The sequence below is a fragment of the Natator depressus genome, chromosome 10, assembly GCF_965152275.1.
Source record: "Natator depressus isolate rNatDep1 chromosome 10, rNatDep2.hap1, whole genome shotgun sequence".
Classification (NCBI taxonomy): domain Eukaryota; kingdom Metazoa; phylum Chordata; order Testudines; family Cheloniidae; genus Natator; species Natator depressus.
The window spans coordinates 44,047,720-44,070,282 of NC_134243.1; the positions used below are offsets into that span (position 1 = coordinate 44,047,720).

The following is a 22,563-nucleotide window of genomic DNA, read 5'->3' on the forward strand; positions in this document are numbered from 1 at the left end:
GGTCCTGCTTTGAGCAGGGGGTTGAACTAGATGACCTCCTGAGGTCTCTCCCAATCCTAATCTTCTATGATACAATAGGATGGGTTATGTCCAGTTCCTAATTGACACCTTACACAGAGAGTACAACCGGTATAACAATTCCAACTGGGCCTTACCTGGAAAGTTCTCACAGAGAACTTCAACTGGAGTGTTTCTCTTCGTGTCCCCAATCTTCTGATATCTCTCTTTTAAGGTGTCAGCCTGTAGGGTACAAAGAGGAAGTGTAAGTTTAGAGACAGAGAATCCAACAGCAGGTAACTGACCTCGCTATGAGGGTGAAAACAAAAGGTATTTTATACAGTATATTGCACATATCAAGATAGAAGAACTTTTTGTCCAAACTGCACCTTATGAAACACAAATATGAAGTAGCTACCGTACAATTCACTTGCTAAGAGCAAAGACCACCTAGAGAGTTTCTGAAGGTATTGCTAAGATTTGAAAGGGAGAACATGTTTAAGCTTACAGATATTAGCTGAACATCACGCTCTCATGAGAATGAGTTTTTAATATATTAAAAATCAACTATCAGACAAGGCATTTTGGGCTCTCACCTTAGAGCGTGTAACAGAATGTCTAGCTGCTCAGCAAGTAACAACTACTCAGTTAGCCTGGTGTGGCAAGGCACCTCCACTGTCTTGCTGGACTTAGCATAGAATCATAGACTTTAAGGTCAGAAGGGACCATTATGATCGTCTAGTCTGACCTCCTGCACAACGCAGGCCACAGAATCTCACCCACCCACTCCTGTAACCTATGTCTGACCTATTGAAGTCCTCAAATTGTGGTTTAAAGACTTCAAGATGCAGAGAATCCTCCAGCAAGTGATCCGTGCCCCACGCTGCAGAGTAAGGCGAAAACCCCCCAAAGCCTCTGCCAATCTGCCCTGGGGGAAAATTCCTTCCTGACCCCAAATATGGCAATCAGCTAAACCCTGAGCATGTGGGCAAGACTCACCAGCCAGACACCCAGGAAAGAATTCTCTGTAGTAACTCAGATCCCGCTCTGGCAGTGGTGGGGTCTGGGGTAAATCAGCCCCACTCTGGACAGTATTTGCCTTCCCCCTTTGTATTTTCTAATTAGCATGTTCAAGGTAGGCCTCAGGGGATGCCCAAGGAATGCTTCTCCACCAAACAAAAATAAATCAATTTATAAACAGAAAACAAAGGGGGAATCCCTTTCCCTGCCCCCTCACTGGGGAGGCGTTTTCCCCTTGTTGGCCCCAGGGCGCCAATTCTTCCCCTAATCAGGTATTCAGCTTTGGTCACTCAGGTGTCCCTATTTGACCTAAATTAACCCCTTATCAGCTTATAGGAAAAAGGGCAGGAGCAACATTCCAGATTTTGGTGGGGGAGGGGCAACTTTAACCGTGATTCCAGGGGCTACTTAGGAAGCTGAAAACTCTAGTTTTTTGGCAGATAACTTAGCAATTAGCATACAGGAACACCGTATCTAGTTCCTATATAAAAGAAAGAAAATTAAATAAATATTAGACCAGGGGTGGGCAAACTTTTTGGCCTGAGGGCCACATCTGGGTAGGGAAATTATATGCAGGGCCATGAATGTAGGGCTGGGGCAGGGGTTTGGGGTGTGGGAGGGGGTGCGGTGTGCAGGAAAGGGCTCAGGGCAAGGGGTTGGGGCGCAGAAGGGGTGCGGCAGGGGGCTCAAGGCAGGGGGTTGGGGCCCTGTATCCTGTCTTCCAACAATGGCCAATGCTAGGTGCTTCAGAGGGAATGAACAGAACAGGGCAATCATCCCGTTGCCCGCTTCCTGCAAACAGAGGGTAGGGACATGCAGAACATGGTGTTGCATCCCTGCCCATCCTGGCTAATAGCCATTGATGGACCTATCCTTCATGAAAGCACAAGATCTAGTTCTTATTGGAACCCTGTTATAATTTTGGCCTTTGCAACATCCCCTGGCAAAGAGTTCCACAGAAATGCTGTGAAGAAATACTTTCTTTTGTTTAGTATCAGGTAGCCATGTTTGCCGCTTTTACAGATCCAGACTAAAAAGTCCTGTGGCAACTTTTAGACTAACAGACGTATTGGAGCATAAGCTTGCATCCGACGAAGTGGGTATTCACCCACGAAAGCTTATGCTCCAATATGTCTGTTAGTCTATAAGGTGCCACAGGACTCTGCCGTTTCTTTTGTTTGTTTTAAATCTGCTCCCTATTAATTTCATTGGGTGACTCTTCGTCTTGTGTTATGCGAAGTAGTAAATATTTCCTTATTCAATTTTTCCACACCATTCATGATTTTATAGACCTCTATCTTATTCCCCCTTAGTCATCTCTTTTCCAAGCTGAAAAGTTCTAGTCTTTTTAATCTTTCCTCAGACAAAAGGTGTTCCATACCCCTAATCATTTCTGTTGCCCTTTTCTGTACCTTTTCCAATTCCAATATATCTTTTTTGAGATGGGTGTCCAAATCTGCACACAGTATTCAAGATGTGGGCATATCATGGATTTATATAGGGGCAATATGATACTTTCTGTCTTATTATCTATCCCTTTCCTATGATTCCCAATACCGTTAGCTTTTTTGATTGCCACTGCACACTGAGCAGATGTTTTCAGAGAACTATCCACAATGACTTCAAGAACTCTTTCTTGACAGGTAACAGCTAATTTAGACCCCATCATTTTGATCGTATAGTTGGGAATTACAGTTTGCCATGTGCATTACTTTGCATTTATCAACACTGAATTTCATCTGCCATTTTGTTGCCCAGTCACCCAGCTTTGTGCAATCCCTTTGTAACTCTTTGCAGTCAGCTGTGGACTTAACTATCTTGAATAATTTTATATCATCTGCAAATTTTGCCACCTCAATGTTTATCCCTATTTACCCCTCTCTATTCTGAAAACTGACTATCTATTCCTACCCTTTGTTTCCTATCTTTTAACTGGAGTGCCTAGCAATGCTTTCGGGATCATCTAACAATCCTCAATTTAATTTAATGACAAGCCTTTTGTTATCTTAATCACCCTGCCTCTGGTTATAAACAGGTTTCAGAGTAGCAGCTGTGTTAGTCTGTATCTGCAAAAAAAACCAGGAGTACTTGTGGCACCTTAGAGACTAAAGCTTATGCTCTAATAAATTTGTTAGTCTCTAAGGTGTCACAAGTACTCCTGGGTTTTTTGTGGTTATAAACAAACTCCCTACCCGAAGAGCAGAAGCTGTGTTGCAGTTAAGAGCTTCCTCTGGGGCTAGGGCATGCACTGTGAGCAGACTTCTGGTATGAAACTCGGGGCGGGAGGGAGAAGAGGAGGTAAGAGGAGCCCGCCCATCCCCCCTCAAATGGCACCCTTGAAAAAGGGCCTTTATCATTCTAGGGCAGGAGTTCTCAAAATTATTGCATCGTGACCCCGTTCAACAAAAATTACTACATGACCCCAGGAGGCGGGACTGAAGCCTGAGCCCATTCGAGCCCTGCCCCTCTCTTCAGCCCTGAGCTCCAGCAAGTCAATTGCCAGCCCTGGAGACTCCATTAAAATGGGGTCATGACCCACTTTGGGTCCCAACCCATAGTTTGAGAACCTCTGTTCTAGGGCTAATGTATCTGCCTTCCACTAGTCTGCTTAGCCTTTCGCTCCGTGTGCCTATGCCCTCTCCCATGCGCTTGTGCCCCTCCCCACTTTAGTTTGACCCCCTTCACTGCACCCCCCAATGCTGTTGTATTCCCCCCTCCCCTAGTACAGCTAGAGGAGCCGGAATTCCACCCCATGTCGGTGACTGACCCCTAGCCCTTGATTGCCCCCCGTCCAGCCCACCCCTTTTGGCAGTGGCGGACACCGGGATGACCTCCGCTGCTGCCAGGTCCCTCGCCCCTTCCGACTCTGGGGAAGCCCCCCCAGCCGCCAGGAAGGGCAAGGGTGAAAAGAAGGGTAAGGGCCCCGCTAAAAAGACCACTCTCTTCCAGCTCCCCAGCCTGACTTTGGCACATTTGTTAGCATCAGATTTTCACTTCTGCCAAAACCTGGCTACATTTGATTTATTATGTGATTAACTGTTCCTTACTACACATTTGTCTACTGTCTAGACTACATTAACTATATAGCTGGTTACCAGGAAAGAATATGAAGTAACACACTTAGTTATGATTTTCTGAGTGTGTCCATCCTGAAGCAGTGAACTCCATTTCAATCACTACCCCAAGAACAAAGCTGCTCAGTCTGCATTTCAGTACCTCGTTCCAGAGAGTCCAGTTTCCAGTTTCTCAAAAGTTATTTAAAATACTCCTTTTATGAATGAAACATGTTAGAAGTATCAGTGTAAGCACTAGAAAGGATTCTCCTCAAGGTTTTAGTTTGGAAGGGGGAGAACAAAGCTCTATGGCGGGAGAAATCTGGAAGTGTGAAAATACAATAATCTGTCCGGCATTATTTTAGATCAAATCAAAGAATGTGTGTTTGGCCTGCAGGTAAGGGAATGTATGAGGCAGACCACACAGGGTGGAGACACACTCCTCCCCACTTCCTTGGAGAGATCAACTTTTTAAATAGAGGAAGTCTTTACTTTCTCTCAGGGCCTGTCTATAAATTTTGGTAGTGCATTAAGCTAATTCAGGAAAAAGGCACTCATTTAGAAATAAGAGAGTGTCCACACACAGGTTTTCCAGACTAGCTCTTCCACTTTAAAATCATACCCTATGTTATTCTGAAATAACTCATGTGAGCATGAGGCCGTAGCATGTTATAGGAAGTCTCCTCCAATAGAAGTGTTTGGTGTACTTAAGAGGGTGGTTTGCCTGTGGGCTGGAGACCCTGGGGTTAAGTCAGTCCTGATTACAAGAAGAGCCCCACCTGAGAGAAATCAGGTGATTCCAATATAAAAGGCAGCAGAAAGCTCCAGGGAGGATGTGACTGAGACAGTAGCTCAGACTACGAAAGGCAGGAAAGGAAGCCCGACAGAAAGCTGGGGAAGCTCAGGAAACAGAAGACTGTGTGGAGATGGGACTGGTGGAAGGAGCAGGTAAGAGGAGCAAGCGTGGCTCCTGCAGAGCCCTGGCCAGATAAAAACTGTGAGTGAGAGTTAAAGAAGGGAAGATGAGCTGAAAAACTGTGTGTTTGTTTTGGACTTTTGAGATCTGCTTTTGACAGACTCTGTTCCTAACCTGAGGAGAACTGGTGATGAGTGAATTAAAGGCTTGAGCTTAAAAGGTCACTGGAGACAGTGAGTTCATGGTGTGAGGGGCACAGATGAAGGGGAAACAGAGGAATGGTGGCTACAGAGGCAACTCTGGCCATGATGGAATGCTTGGGAGGCAGTAAGTGGCCACAATGTTACAGCCTCTAACAGATTAGGCTGGGTTGAAGCTATGTGATGTTTTAAGAGCTTGAAACCCAAAACTAAGTGCTCCAAAGAGGATACAGCGTCTGGAGGCAGATGTCAAGGTGGTGACTATGGAAATAACTGCTTCCTCAGCCTAATAAGTCCGTTCACTCATCATTGATCTTAAACCACTGAAATGTTCAAATAATGGATCACATCATAGATCTTTCAAGAAGTGCCCATTCTTCAACCATACAGATATTGACTTGTGGCACGGTAGAGTGATCAACACTTTCCAAGACATTTAGATCCCTCACCCACAGCAGCAGGCATGTATGATCATACATAAAATTAAAATTGGCTTGTAACTGCCAATTCCTTTCAGTTCAACTACTACAGTCCAACATGCATTCCCACTCTAAGAAAAGGGCATCTGCAGGGTGGGAAGGTGCCCGAGCAATTTACCCTGTGTCTAAATGATTATTCCTACATCGATCTGCACTTGGAGACTCAAATGCTAAGTGTGCCTGTTAAAACATTTGCATTTTGTAAGTAAGCTGAACATACAACAAACCATGTAACTGAGAGGCTAGCAAACTCACCTACTTTAAAAAAAATGAGGAGTACTTGTGGCACTTAGAGACTAACCCATTTATTTGGGCATAAGCTTTCGTGGGCTAAAACCCACTTCATCGGATGCATACAGTGGAAAATACAAGCTTATGTCCAAATAAATGTGTTAGTCTCTAAGGTGCCACAAGTACTTCTCATTTTTTTTGCTGGTACAGACTAACACGGCTACCACTCTGAAACCTGTAACCTACTTTAAAGTCTGTCTGGTTTTAAACATTTTGTGTGAGGGGGGGAAAAAAAGTATCATTATACATAGTGATGTAATGAACACAAAGTCCAATGACAAAAGTTAAATATATCATAAACGGGAAGGAGGAAGAGAGACTAATATGTGGAAACAAATATATGTTATCAGAATTCATGAACAAAACATTGTAAAAAGTAATTGCCAGGAACCAAATGCCAAAGAAACACTTTAAATGACAAGTATAGGAGAAGTGCAAAGAAAAACGTTCTTGATATTTTTATTGCTTTATGATTTATAGAGTATCTAAAAATTGTGTGTTTGTGTTTTAAAAACACATTCACGAATAGGACTTTACTTTTCTTCATGGAGGTCCCACTGGAAACCCAGTGTGGGAAAGGGAGATCACAACAGACTGAAACCTGAGCTACAGACTTTCCAGCCCTCCATTAGAAGAGCGAGAACGTTTAATTAGAAATATATAATATTTTTATCAAATGTAATCCGGGTTTCTATTTTATCCTAATCAGTTTCTCATACTGATCCCATCAATTAAAAAAAAAACATTATATATAACAAATACAAGAAAGTGGAAAGTGATAGTCATGAATATAAATCAGAATGTAGGAATGGTAGAAAATTGATAAGGGAAGCAAAGGGACAATAGAAGAAATTTATGGCCAGCAGAGTTAAGGGCAATGAGAGTTTTAAAACTATATTAGGAACAAAAAGAATCCTAACAATGGTATTTGTCCATTACTAGATAGAAATGGGAGAATTATCAACAACAGTGAAAGTAATAAGCCATTGGAACAACTTACCAAGGGTCATTGGGGATTCTCCATCGCTGACAATGTTTAAATCAAGACTAGATGTTTTTTGAAAAGATCTGCTCTTCAGAAGGAATTACTTTGAGGAGTTCTATGGCCTGTTACACAGGAAGTCACACTAGATGATTATAGTGGACTCCCTTCTGGCCTTAGAATCTATAACTATGAAAAATACCTTAGCTGAGTGCCTGAGTTTGTATTACAGGTTTTAACAAATTTTAACCCAAAGAATTTAACTAAGCATCCCCTAATTGCTGGGAAAGCAGTAGCTCAAGTTTCAGCTCAGTAGTTTTCCCCTAAACCTCTATCCGGTCTTCCATTGCGTCTCCAGCAGAAGTAGGGAAGTTGAGAAGTGATATTCCTGATATTTCTCAGGCAAGAAAAAACTTGAGGCTCTTGACATTACATCATAAAGGAGCACTAATTTTTCCCCTTTTAATTTAAGAATTAAATGTAAAAATTATAACAATATCAAAGATTCATGATTAAGACCACAGAAAGTCGGGCAATTAAAAACTTCATTTTCTGATAGCCTCATGAGTACTTATTGGTATTCTTGCTCAAATGTGTCACTTGAGATAGCATGATCTCTTGGTCCAATATTGGCAGTTAGCCAATATTCAGAGTCTTGCCAGGTTTTTTCAGTTAGGAAGATAAATTGATTATATAAGTCAGATATTTCTCTGGGGAAATCGTGTTTACGAAGAATGTACCCAAAGTTCTGTTTTCCTGAACAAAGTAGGAACAAACAGAATTTCCTTGTCCATAATCCCCAAGCTTGCATTTCCAGAGAGTCCTGTGACCCAAGGAGCTCTGTTTCTGTTCCCTGTCAGGGCCATGCTCATGACGGTTTCCCTCAGTGTTTACTAGTTTTCTGTCTCAGACACACACTGTTGAAACAAATCAGTGTCAAAGCCCCTGCATTTGCAAACGGTCTCCAGGGAAACCCCATAGGCAACATGACTTAGCTTCTGCTCCTGCCCTGACATGATGATCACTGCCTTGGATGGTAGCTTCACTTGTTTCAACTATCACTACACAAAGAGGCATTTAGTTGCTGCTTCTTTTAGACTGATTGAAGGGTTCTTATTATACCCATTGACATTAGTCAGGTCCATGATTGATGGCAGTCATTAACACCTTCCAACATAACTTTACTACTTTTTGTTACATATTTAAGGAAAACAAGAACACAAAATAGTATACAAGTAAGATGCAACTGAGTTAATTTTGCTATTGCAGCAGTTCTCAACCTGAATCCTGCCATCCCATGGGGGTTGAACTGTCAGCTGCCCTGGAATTACACTGCCCCATGGGGGCTGAAGCCCAGCTGCCCCAGAACCCTGCCATGCCACAGAGGCTGAAGCCAAAGCCTGAGCAACTTCGCTTTGCAGGGCCCCCTGCGGCACAAAGCCTCAGGCAATTGCCCTGCTTGCTACCCCGCAACGTTGGCTCTAGCTTTCATATGCAGAAAAACAGTTGTTGTGGCACAGGTGGGCTGTGGAGTTTAGCACGTTTGGGGTAGGAGGTTCAGAGAAAAAAAAAAAGGTGGAGAACCCTGTGCTACTAGACATGAGCTCTAGAAATTCCATTATGTGTTCCATTTTTGTGACTCAGTAGATTTGCTACACAAATAGTGATCGAATTCTCAGTTTACAAGATAATTTCCTAATTGCTAGCACTGCAAATTCAAACTGGAACCTACGTGCAAAGAATTATTATTTCTGGCTCACACACCTCCACTCAAAAACTCCTACAATATGGCCCTTATTTACCATATCTAACCCTGTCTACAGCAGGATTTCAAAGGTGTAAATGAGAAGATTTTTGCCCCTGTAATTGGAATTTAGTTAACAATTGTGCTGTTCAGTACAGAATCCAACTCTCTCTCCCAAAGTGATATTGGCTCTGCAGTGCTAACAAGATAAATAGTATATTTCTTAAATCAGAAGAGCTGGCTGAATATACAAGGGTCTGAGTAAGATGTTTTATGCAGTGACTTTTCAGAGTAGAATTGTGTTTTTAAAAAAACAACAATGAGGAATCCTTGTGGCACCTTAGAGACTAACTAATTTATTTGGGCATAAGCTTTCGTGGGCTAAAACCCACTTCATCAGATGCATGGAGTGGAAAATACAGTAGGCAGGTATAAATACACAGCACATGAAAAGATGGGAGTTGCCTTACTAAGTGCGGGCGGGGGCGGGGTGGGTTGGGGGTCAGTGCTAACGAGCCATTTCAATTAAGGTGGAAGTGGCCTCTTCTCAACAGTTGACAAGTAGGGGTGAATACCAAGGGAGGGGGAAAAATCACTTTTGTAGTGCAAATGAAGCCAGTGCAATCAAGGTGGCCCATTTCAAACAGTTGACAGGGTGTAAGTATCAGCAGAGGGATACTCACACTTCCTTGTCAATTGGCCACCTTGATTGCATTGGCCTCATTTGCACTACAAAAGTGATGATTTCCCACCCCCCTTGGTATCATGCAACTGTAGCCTTAATTTTTAGTGCCCATGTTTCATGTGCTGCTTTCAAACAGTCATAGCTGTCAAATCATATCCCAAAGGTTTTACACACACAGAGACACTAGTTCATAATGAGATAATTACATCTTTGCAAAGCTTCAATCTTTGGTCATTTTTACTATGTCCACGTGTGGTTAGTTTTGTTTTTTTTATTTTAAGCACACACAGCTGGAAGAGTCTTCCCACCCACTTCCTGGATCTCAAAGAAAATGGAGATTTTGTTCAAATTTTCCTAAAAGACTCCAGCAGAGAAGAAGAATGAAAAATGTGAGGACAAGAAAGTAGATTTTGCTGTCTAAAATTCACTAAGTGATACATTTTAACATATACCTTGAGCCCTTGCCAGGGCAGACTGCCTCGAAGGAAATACATGAACATGTGGCCAAGGGCTTCCAAGTCATCTCGCCGACTTTGCTCTGAAAGGTACAAGAGACTACATGTTATTGCTTCAGCTACTGAAGTAAAACTAACTGGTTCAGCAACCAGATTTATTTCTGAAATCTATTACATGAAAAGTCTATTTACTTATCTTTCCATATGCACAAAAGTTATTATAGCTCAGATCATCCTCTTGTATAAGAATACCTAAAACTGGCCAAAACAAATAAATGCCAAATTAAAAAAAAAAAAAAAAAAAAATCAGCTAGTGGTAACTGGCCTACGCAAAGGCTGGACATGCTGTACAACAGAGAATGTTAAAATTCTTATGTTACTCAGATCAAAATGGAGGATTAAAGTGGCAATAGTACAAGAGTAAAAGCAGTCCCTAAGCTGTGATCTCATGAGTGATGGTGGTCTGAAGCATTTGATGACCATCCTGTAGAGAATGGATAGGTCACATGTTGCTGGCTCTTTTCCAACTGTTTTTATAGCTCATTACATCACAGCAATCAAAAATAAATACTTCCCTGTTTCTTTTCCTTACAAGTGTTTGCTGCAGTTGCCACAAAGATGTTATATGATTGTGAAGGGGAGAGAAGGTGGTCCATATGATCACAGGTGAGAGGGGACGTGTCCAGAAGATAATCCATTAAGATGCAGGCCTACATTATGAAAGTTCAAGAACCGATGCAATAGAGGACACCGATCCTAAGTATTTCATTTATTAGTTCAGATACAAATGGAGCTTTTTCCTTGTATAGTTCAATATGACCCAAAATGCTTGATTTCAAGTTTTCAAAGCTAGGAGACCCCAGCTTCCATATGTTTGATTTCTAGTTTATGATGTTTTAGAAAAAGTTCGGAACTCTGTTTAAGATGCAGTTTATGGATCAACCTGCTGTCCCCAGGAATTAAAAAACTGAAGTTAAGCTAGGTTACAGACCAGCCTGCCATTACTTCCACCTGCAGGTAGCTCACACATTCAGAGCCAGGCATGTGGAGCAAATCCAGTCATCCAACCCACATGTAGAAACACAATATGCTTAAAGAGCTGTCCCTGTGCTGTGTAATTTGCATGAAGAGGAGCAAGCAGTCCTTTGCACAGCATGATGTGTCTTGGAAACTACCTAGCAAATGTAGCTCTCAAAATAGTATGTGAAGAGGAGAGGCTAAAAAGGCAACTATTGCATATTACTGATGTAGCTGTAAATAGGAAGGATACAACTCTTAATTCAATGGGGGAAATAATTACAATATGGATACAGTTATGAGTAAGAGAGTCAGGATCTTTGACCTTGGAAAAGGACTGGTAAAATGCCATAGTCAGTTTGATTAGAGTAATAATGCTCAGCATTAAATCATTAACAAGAAATTGGCAATGATGATCTAGGGAGGACTTTGATTATACACTCTCCCCACCTTTATGCAGGAGGAAACTTCATCTGGGTCAAATTCACTAGCAAGACACCACTCATACTGTGGCTTCCTGCAATGCCTCCAACCTATTACAAGAGTCTCAATTGCTACGTCTTCCTGTAACCATAGGCCCCTCTTAAGTAGTTAGGATGATAGATGCACTGTACGAGGTCTTAACATGTTGTCTAAACTAGGTGGAACAACTATCCACATAAGACAATAAGGGCCCAACACCACCTTCCCAAAATTAAAAACATCTTAGAAATAACTATACTTTTCAAAAGCAAGGCCTTTAAAGTAAGCTAGAAAAGCTGCAATGAAAATAAATCCATTGCATACAGAAAGTACATGGTATAATTAATAATTTAAAATATAAAAACAAGTACTATTCTCCTTTTGGGACTTGAGTGACTTGGTGCAAAAATAGTTTTGAAGGCAATAGTTAAATCACCCAAACTTTTAAAAACATTTCCTTTCACATCCTGCATACTTACAAATCAGTGTTCATCAACAATTAGGGTGACCAGACAGCAAATGTGAAAAATCGGGATGGGGGTGGGAGGTAATAGGAGCCTACATAAGAAAAAGACCCCAAAATCGGGACTGTCCCTATACAATTGGGACATCTGGTCACCCTACCAACAATAAAAATCAAGGTTATTCACCAGTTAGTAGAGTTTGTGAACAGCCTCTGCACATTCCCAATTGTAGGATCAAGGAATCTGTACCATCAGCTTTCTACCTCTTCTAAAGAGCAGCATCCATGGGGACTATTCACACTCCCTGTCCTGCCTACCTCCTTGTGTACATTTTTGAGGCTATAAAATAGGAGAGTGAGGAGGGATTGGCCCAAACAGACACCACTCTCCAGAAGCTTCCAAAAGGAGTGTATTTGCCTTGATCTCATAAATGGGGACGTAGAGAGGCCACTCACGAAATATTCCATTAACCTAAAAGTTTAAGTGAACATAAATATTTAGTAAAATGGAGTTGATCTGGAACTTCGAAAGCAATTGCTTTCAAGTTTAGAACAGCAACATTTTAGTCACCTAGGGCAAAGAAGTTTCTTTCTCCTAAGATATTAAAATCAGGTAAAGCGAAGTGATGCTTTGTTAAATGTAGTGGAAACCAGAGCAAGGCGTTCTCCTACTTTAGCTGCTATTTGGAGGAGGCATGTGATGGGCTAGATAATCTAACAATCCCAACATGCTGCCTGCCAGCTGTTCCAACTTTCTCTGAGACCGGCAAGTGTTTAGAGCAAGATTCTTGTTTCTCTGGCTGAAGGGACAACCCTCTTATTATGGAAGGTTGAAGCAGGGGCTGGGGAGACTGAGATTCTGTAAAATGAAGTCAAGGAAATGTAAAATATTTAGGAAAATTATGAAAATTCAGTTGTCCCCTTCTACCAACAGTACACAAAGTGACGGACTGATTCAGCAACCACTGAAAATGGAAGGCTCTGGGCAAAACCGAACAAATACACAGAACTGTGCAGCAGAAGAGAACTGCTGCTTTAAATGTTTATATAAAATAATTACTCAAACCTCCCCTTCCACCAGTGCAGAACTGTTCCCCTCTGTATATTCTCCTGCATTATTCCTTGCCTAGTTTTAAAAGAAGAGACCATCATGATAAACGCATATAATATTTAATAGTTTAGAGATGGCTTGACTGGTACTGGAACACCATGGGCCAATCTATAGTTGGAGCTCTAAAGGAGAATGTAATGCTCTTATTAAAAAGAGTACAAAGCATAGTAAGTTAGCATAAAGCGAACAAACCTTTGCCAAGATGTGTATTGATGGACATATATCTTGCTGTTCCAGTTAGGCTCTTGTGTTCCCTGTAAGGTATGTGTTTTTTGGTTTCAGGATCAATGTACTCCTTGGCCAATCCAAAGTCAATGATGTGAATGACGTGTTCTTTCTTATTGCCTTGCCGGCCAATAAGGAAATTCTCTGGCTTGACATCTCGGTAAATGAGGTTCTTTGAATGCACATATTCCATTCGAGATATCTGCAGAAGTATGAGACAAATGTTATTCATATCCAGTACACTAATCACACTTTGCTGCTAATGGCCCATTAATACTTTGTATTAACACAGCCATTCACACCCAGTGATCTCAAAGTGTTTTGCAAATACAATACACACATAAGGAATGGAATTTTACAAATAGGGAAACTGAGGCAGAGATTACATGATTTACCCTAGGTCAGAGAGTCATATACAGAGCTGAGAACTGTACCCAGAATTCTTGACTCCCAGACCCCTGCTCTAAACACTACATTACACTCCCTCTATTTTATGTGAAGGAATGAAATATGTAAAAATATTCAGAGGGGATTTTTTTAAATACACATAATCAACAGAGCATAACTCTTGGAATGATTCCATGCAGGACTAAAACAAATAGCCAGACATTTTTGCATTGATTTTTAAAAACACTTCTAAACCCAGATTACTGAGAATTGTCGCTCTTTTTGCCTCGCTTTACTGCTCCTACTCTCACCAATCTCCTCCCTCATCCCATATGCTGCCTCAGACCATGCCAAGTTCTTAAGGGGGAAAAAAGTCTCCTATGTAACAGCACTAAGAATAATAATGACTTCATCATGTCGGCTGTCAATAATCAGAAATAGCAAGAAAACTTTCAGACAATCAATGAATTAAAGTGTTATTACTGCCCAATCCTACTCTTATGCTGGCACTACTCCTGAAAAAGGCTTAAAATCCTTTACACTTCCACATTCCATATATGGCCCAAGATTTCCAATGCGGCCATAAGCACTGTTTTTCTTTAGGGTTTGTCTTCACTGCAGAGTTAGCTGGAGGCATAAAACTCTGATGTTGCCTACAACCCGACTCCTATCCACATACAAGTCTCAAGCTTGAGTAAAGGTGTTTAAAACTCAAGCAAGCTAGCCCATCAGAAGAGTGTGGGTTTGAGCCTGAGTGCTGCTGATGCTTCAGCTAGCGATGCAGTGGGGATGCAGGTACTCTGGGCAGCTAATCCAATCACTATGTGCAGCTGAGCGTTTTGCAGTGCAATTGCTCTCAGCATAGTCTACACTACAAACATAGTCAACCTAAATTGCCTTGTGTTGACCCGTTTCAGCATGTCTCCACTCAAATGTGTCTCCAGCTGACGTAAGTCCCCTGATAGAGCAATGCAGTAAAACTACCTCCCTGAATGACGTGGAGGCATGGTCAGTCTATTGAGGTCAACACAGTGAGCGTAGATGTGTGAGCCACCACCTTTTAAAGCCCCTTAAAAATATTTTTGAAAGGCCTTTTCCTGATTGCCCAGCTTGGCAAGCACACCTAGCAGCTCTTCCTTGTGGTGTGCAACTCCACAACTCACCAGGCCAGCTCCACACACTAGACACTGCCTGGTGTAGACAGGAGATATTGGATCTCTTGGGCCTGGGCGGAGAAGATGCTATGCAAGCACAGCTATGGACCAGCCGAAGAAACATGGACATCCATGAACAGATCACATGAGGATATAGGCAAAATGGTAGGCCAGGGATCAGCCACGCTGCTGCATGAAAGTGAAGGAACTGCACCAGGCATATCACAAGGCCAGGGAAGCCAACAACCTGTCTCGTGCCAAGCTGCAGACCTGCTGCTTTGACAAGCTACATGCCATACTTGGCACAGACCATACCAGCATCCCGAAAGGCACCATGGATACCTCAGAGGAGCCTGAGACAAGAGATCCCTGATGTGAACAGTGAGGAGGAGGAGGAAGATGCCAGGGAGGTGGAAAGGGGAAATGTGGTTGGGAGAGGTGTCCAGTCATGCCACAAGTCAGGACCTGTTTGAGACTCCACCACAGTCTACCCAATCCCACTGAGCATGGCAAGCCCAATAAAGGAGAAGACACCTCAGGAAAGTGTGTGCATGCATTTTTCCTTACAATGTTTAAATGTGAAGATGGCGTCCATCCCATCCCCAAGTTTACAAGACACAGGTATCAACTTTTAATTGTTTTACTCGTATGAGAAAAGGCAGCAGCACAACAAACTGAGGCAGAGTGATGGAGAATCCACTAATACCCACAGTAAATTCTTCCAGCGGTTAATTCCCCTCACTGTCAAAAATTTACACTCCATCTCCATTCTGAGTTTGTCTAGCTTCAACTTTCAGCCATATCTTTCTCTGCTTGATTGAAGAACCTATTATTACGTATTTGTTCCCCGTGTAGGTTTTTAGATTGTAACCATCACCCCTTAACCTTTCCCATGCCACTCCAGTATTAATTCTGCTGGCATCATTGCGGTACACAGCATGGCAGCATGAGGACCAGGTCTGTACCCAGACGCTTGCAGTGTCTGTTCCCTTGCCACCTCTGTTACCCTCAGGAGACTGATATCACATAGGGTCACCTTGGGGACACAGCGGAAATTTTCATTACAAGTGCTCTTACCGCAAACAATAGAGCATGTGATCCCCACCCATAGTGATATCCGGGTCTCTCAACCATGGCTTCCCCTAACATGCCGGTGGTTTGGGTGGCAGGGATCAGTGTTGACCTCAGAATCTGCAAGTCCAGGGTGACTGCTACCAGCAGCATGAAGGGTGTGTGTGCTTTTCCTGTGTTCTCTTGTCATCGCAGCCCACATCCCGGAGCCGCTGTGGACGAAGACCGCACATTGGAAGGCTTTACGCTGGTCCCCAGTCTCCATGCACTGGCCATGTTGCTAAGGGGAGAGGGTATTGCCCACCTGTGCTCCTGATGTGGGTTGCCCACAAGTTGCAGCACAAGGCCCATTGCCCATGCCACCAGGCCATACTCACCATCGCTGGAACAGCAAACCAGGTCACTGAAGAGCTAGGGATACTGATTATGTTCTGGCTTGCATGTCAGTGTAATAAGGGGAGTGATTTTTAAATAGCAACTTGGTACTAGACCCCCAGTATGCACTGACAATGGTTGCTTGTGCTTTGCATGCCTTACAGTGGAAAGCTTGGCCTGCAACACAACCCCCACACCGGTGGAGAGGCTACAGCAGATTAGAAGACAGAAAAAGAGAATGCATGGTGACATGTTCAGCAAGTTGATAATACCTCTGGGAGAGCTGACACTGAGCTAAGAGCCTGGAGGATTTCATTGTCTGAAAAAATGGACATGGAAAGCAGGAGAGCATCCCAGGAGTATGAGCATGCTGTTCACGATAAGATGCTCTGGATTATGAAAGATCCATCAGACATGTTGAGACATCTGGTTCAGTTTCAAGAAAAACAGCTTGAGGCTAGACTCCATCTGCAGCCCCTGCAGAACAGCCTGCAAACATCGCCCTGTTCCCAATCCCCGCCCCCATCCCCCCCAAATGTTCCAGGAGGCAAGGGGAGGAGGTGCAGTACCCCTTTCACTCAACATTGGGGGAGGATATTAAGAACAGAAGGTGGCCATTCAAAGACCTTTGATGGGCAAGATTTCTGTGCTTACAGCTAAGCTGACTTGGTTTCTCCTCTCTCAATTTTATCACACTGTTTCCCCAAGGTTAAATTATTTTCGTGATCTTTCAGTTTGTCTGTGCAATAAAAGTCAATGTTTCAAGAATTAAATACTCTTTATTTATTCCAAGCATGGAGGTTGGGGGGGGAAGGTGGGCAGGCAGGCAGGAAGAAGGGAGGTGTAGGGAAACTGAAGCAATGGTGGGGATAGTTTGTGTGATGGTGGGTTCCCCCCGGGGTGCCACCTGGAATTGGGGTACCACTGAGCCTTCTGACCTACCAGCCTGGGCTCCCTCTCACACTGTGCTGCTGTGACAAGCTGCAAAGCCCTCCAGCCTGCACTTTCACCAGCATTCACACAGGTAGGGACTCACCCAGCTGCAGTTACACACAGGCTCTCTAACCACCAGCTTCCCAGCCTAGGGCCCCAGAGCAGTACGATCCTGCCCTGGTCAAATCTGGCCAGTATATGGGTTTAATATCCAGTCCGCCTCTCCCTCAATGTGAAGAGAACAATGCACACTTGTGGTAACCAAGCAGAATTTTTTCCCCAAGCACTCCAGTCAAAACTCACTGGTTTGGATTAAAACATAAAATAAGTTTATTAACCAAAAAAGGTAGATTTTAAATGATTATAAGTGATAAGAAACAGACCAAAACAGATTACCCAGTAAATAAACAACACACAAACCAAGTATAAAATACTAGAAAGATAGTGTATGAACTAGCAGATTCTCACCCTGAGAGATGATACAAGCAGGCTGCAGATTCTTAAGGGGCAAGCTGCATTTGCTTTACAGCTTGGAACCCCTAGATCTCTCATACACAGGCTACAAATCCCTTTAGCCTGGATCCAGCACTTCCCCCCAGTTCAGTCTGTTCCTCAGGTGTTTCAAGTTGTCTTCTTGTGTGGGGAGTGAAGAACCACAGATGATGTCACTTCCTGCCTTATACAACTTTAGCATATGACGGGAACCCTTTGTTTCAAAGCTTGGTTCCCAGACTGGTTTGTGGAAAATACTGACATCCCAAGATGGAGTCCAGCATCATGTGTCCTGGACACATCCTTGTAGAGTCATAGCAGCCATTACTTACAGGCTTTCTGGAGTGTTCTCCAAGTGGGAGATAAACTTCTCGTAAGGCTTATTGTTTTCCCTAATGGGTCATCGCCCTGAATAAGCCCTTGCCAACCAGCTATTTAGACTGAAAGCATCTTGTCTAGTGGGCATTACCCAGGCGTAACTACATCTGAAGTACAGATATATAGTCAGTATTTATAACTTCAAATACAAAAATGATACCTGCATATAATAGGATAATCATATTCAGCAAATCATAACTCTTTCAATGACACCTCACATGACTTATCATCTTGTACAAAATGCATCATAATTATGCCATAATCCTATCATATTGTCATCACTGTGAAGAACATGAAGCGCAGTGTTACAGTATGGGAAGGCACAATGCAGATAAGGGGCGCACATTACTGTGGCTCATTACTGAAATAAGTTTTCAAAGCCTCCCAGAGATTCAGAGCTCCTCGCGGGGCTCTTCTTAATGCCCTGGTATCTGGCTGATCAAAATTAGTTGCCAGCCCATCTGCCTCCACGCCCTACCCTTGCAGAAACTTCTCTCCCTTTGCCTCACAGATACTATGGAGCACACAGCCGGCAGTGGTAACAATGGTGATATTGCCTTCACTGATGTCTAACCTAGTAATCAAATTGCGCCAGCAACACTTTAAACATCCAAAGGCACATTCCACCACCATTCTGCACGTGCTCAACCTATTGTTGAACTGTTCCTTACTGGTGGCCAGGTGGCCAGTGTACAGCTTCATGATCCATGGGAGCAAGGGGTAGACTGGATCTCCAGGATCACTATTGGCATTTCTACCTCATCAATGGTTATTTTGCAAACGGGAAAGAAAGTCCCTTATTGCACCTTTCAGACCTATGCTCCTAAAGATGTGTGCATCATGCCACTTACCTGATCATCCAATGTTGATATCGGTGAAATGCCCCTTGTGATCCACCAGTGCTTTCAATACCATCGAGAAATACCCCTTCCGGTTTATATACTTTTTGGCGAGGTGCTCTGGTGCCAAGATAGGAATGTGTGCACCATCTATTGCCCCACCACAGTTAGGGAACACCATTGCAGCAAAACCACCCGCTACATCCTGCACATTTCCAAGCTTCACTACCCTTCTTAGCAGAAGTCGAGCAATGGCCCTGCAAACGTGGATCATAACTCTTACAGTGGATTTACCGACTCCAAATTTATTCCCCACTGACCAGTAGCAGTCTGGCATTGCAAGCTTCTACAGAGCTATCGCCACTCACTTCTCCACTGTCAGAGCAGGTCTCATTTTAGTGTTGCTGCGCTTCAGGGCTGGGAAAAGCTCTGCACAAAGTTCCTGGAAAATGGCCTTCGGCATTCAAAAGTTCTTCTGTAGCCATTGCTCATCATTCCATAACTACATAATGATGCAATCCCACAAGTCAGCTTTCCTGGGACCAGAAAGAACGCTTCACCATGGTCAGTTGCTGTGCGACTGCCAGCAGCAACTGAGAATTGTTCTGTTCTATGGCTTGCAGTAGGGCTGCTTGAAGGACATCACAATGTTCCACACAGCGGGTCCTGTCTTGGCTCTGGAAATACTGCAAGATAAGGCACGAGGTGTTTGTAATGCTCACAAGAGTGCACAGCTGAACGGGGTCCATGCTTCTAGAGCCATGAAGTATGCGCAGCTAAGCCAGGCTTTCGAAAAAAAGGGACAAAAAAGTTTGGGTAGTTTTCCGTTGATATCAGGGTAGGGAGGGAGAGAAGGAGGGAGAAAACGGCATCATGGGAGGTCGAAGCCATGTTACCATTTCACTCTGCAACAATGTTTTGGTCCCATGAGGCACTGCAAGCCCTACACAAAATCCCATTCGGCTAGTTGCATTATGGGATAGCTACCCACAGTGCACTGCTCTCTGCATTAATGCAAGTGCTGCTAGTGAAGACACACTCCACTGACACAATGTGTGTGGGGTGGACATGCCCGACCAACTTAATTACCACGGCAGCTGGATGTGAGCTTAAATTAAGTTGACTTAACTTTGTAGTGTAGACTTGCCCTAAAAACTATTATATGCCACAGGCAAAGAACAGGAGGGACTGAGGTGCAACAGTGTCTGAGGCCCCTGCAATAACAGCGAATTAAGAGATATATTCCCAAATGATCCTCGCAAGTGACTTCCATCTCATGCTGAAGAGGAAGGCAACTTCCCCCAAGGTCACTATCAATTTGACCTGGGAAAAAATTCCTTCCCAACCCCACATATGGCAAGCAGTTAGACCTTAAACATATGAGCAAAAACCAGCCAACCAAGAACCTAAGAGAAAGAATGCTCGGCGCCACCTCAGAGCCCTGGCCAGTGTTTCCATCTCCAGCTGTGGCCATCTTTGATGCTTCAGAGGAAGGGGTGGGGGTTGGAGAGACACCCAGAATACAATGTGGAGAAACAAATTCCTGTCTGACCTCTGGCAGGTGACTGGCTGAAGATGAGAGATGAGATTTTAGGAATATCAGACATGAGCCAGAAGGGCTCCCCACCATCACAATCAACCACGTCATACAAGCCCACTCAAACATTTGTTCAGTGCTCTCTCAAATCTAATAGTTTGCCCTACAACTCCTATTGGGAGGCTTTTCTAGAACCTCTCTTCTCTGATGGTTAAAAATATTGTAATTTCCAGCCTAAATTCGTTCATGGCCAGTTGTAAAGAACTTCCTCCCTGGTGTTTACCCCCAATGTATTTTTAGAGATTAACCTTATCCTCTCAGCCTTTGTTTTGCTAGACTAAACAAGTCAAGCTCTTTCAGTCTCCTAGACACTCCATTCCCCTGATCATCCCAGTAGCTCTTCTCTGTACCTCTTCCACTTGAAATTCATCTTTTTTTAAACATGGGTGACCAGAATTGTACACAGTATGCCAGAGGAGGTCTTACCAGTGCCTTGTAAAATGTCATTAATACTTAGGAACATAAAACCATAAGAACCGCCATACTGGATCAGACCAATGGTCCATATAGCCCAGTATCCTGTCTTCCAACAGTAGCCAATGCCAGGTGCTTCAGAGGGAATGAACAGAACAGGGCAACTATCGACTGATCCATCCCCAGTCCCAGCATCTGGCAGTCAGAGGCTTAGGAACACCCAAAGTACGGAGTTGCATCCCTGATCATGTTAGCTAACAGTCACTGATAGACCTATCCTGCATAAAAACATAACTTTTTTTTTAAAACTTAATTATACTTCCTGATTCTGATGTACTTAAATTTTTGCTGTTAGTTTGAGAGTCTTTTGCTAGTTACTTTTCAAATTCTTTTTTTTGGCCTACCTAACTGATAGCATTCACAGGACCAGCCTATGGAGCATTCTACGGGCATATGGAATTCCTTTCCATATAATCAACGTCATCAAAAGCTTCTATTTCAACTTTACATGCAGTGTTGATCACAGTGAGCTCAGTTTTGAAGTCAAAACAATGTACGTCAAGGGTGTGTCATGTCTGCAATCCTCTTCAACATTGCCATCAACTGGGTAATGCAGCGTACAACAGAAGACATGCCAAGAGGCTTTAAATGGACACACTTCTCATTCCTTGAAGACCTAGACTTTGCAGATGATGTCACTCTATCACAAACCCAACACCATATACAAGAAAAAACAACTTGATTCAAAGCATTCAGCCAGCAAATTGGACTGAAAATCAACCACAATAAGACAGATATCATGACCTTTAATATAGCCTCACCATCACCAGTACGGACAGAGGATTATGTTCTCACCAATGTAGAAACATTCACATACTTGGGCAGCATCATCAGCCAGGATGGTGGAACAAGCCAGGACATCCGTAACAAAATCAATAAAGCCAGGAACACCTTCAGGAGCTTAAATACAGTCTGGAAATCATCAAAATACTACCCCAAACCAAACTCATGATTTATCAGAGCTGCATACTTTCAACACTACTTTAAAGTGCAGAATGCTGGGAAATGAGAAAGTAGGACATGTCCAAACTGTCTTCATTCCATACAATCTGCCTCAGAAAAATCCTCCGCATCTTTTGGCCCAGAACAATCTCAAACAAGATCTATTGATACAGTGCAGCCAAGAGGATCTGAGCACCATCACTGCCAGGAGGCGTTGGAGATGGATCGGTCATGTGCTTCAGATGGAAACTGATTCCATCACCAGAGTAGCAATCAGAGAACACTGGACGGCAAGCAAAAACAAGGCCACCCAAAACCAACATGGTGAAGAGCTGTGGAAGCCGACCTGAAAAACCTGGGGCACAGCTGGGGAACCATTGAAAGACTTGCCAGAAACAGACAGGAGTGGAGGAGCCTCATCACTGCCCTAAATGCCAGAGGCATAATAGGAACATGATGATGATGAATTATAGTTTTATACTTGATTTGCCAGCGTTTATGCTCCTTTCTACTTTCCTCAGTAGGATCTGACCTCCAATTTTTACAGAATACCCTTTTGCCTCTAACTGCTTCTTTTACCTTGTTGGTTAGCCATTGTGACACTTTTTTGTTCCTCTTATTATGTTTTTTAATTTGGGGTATACATTTGATTTGAGTCTCTATTATGATGTTTTTAAAAAAGTTTCCATGCAGCTTCCAAGCATGCCACTTTTGTGACTGTACCTTTTAATTTACATTTAACTAGCTTCCTCATTTTTGTGTAGTTCCCCTTTCTATAGTTAAATATACTGTGGTGGGCTTCTTTGGTATCTCCCCCCACA

General features: G+C 43.1%; 1 protein-coding gene across 4 annotated transcripts in view; it reads right to left on the reverse strand.

Annotated features, from left to right (window-relative positions):
- The window catches only part of CSNK1G1 (casein kinase 1 gamma 1), a 231,767-nt gene that overhangs the window by 57,349 nt on the left and 151,855 nt on the right, over positions 1-22,563 (reverse strand). For all 4 annotated transcript variants that reach the window (XM_074965941.1, XM_074965940.1, XM_074965939.1 and 1 more), the window contains exons 6-8: positions 13,068-13,302; positions 9,820-9,905; positions 156-240 (exon numbers count right to left, since the gene is read on the reverse strand). In XM_074965941.1, the coding sequence (XP_074822042.1) occupies positions 156-240; positions 9,820-9,905; positions 13,068-13,302 (406 nt within the window). The remainder of the gene's footprint in view (positions 1-155; positions 241-9,819; positions 9,906-13,067; positions 13,303-22,563) is intronic.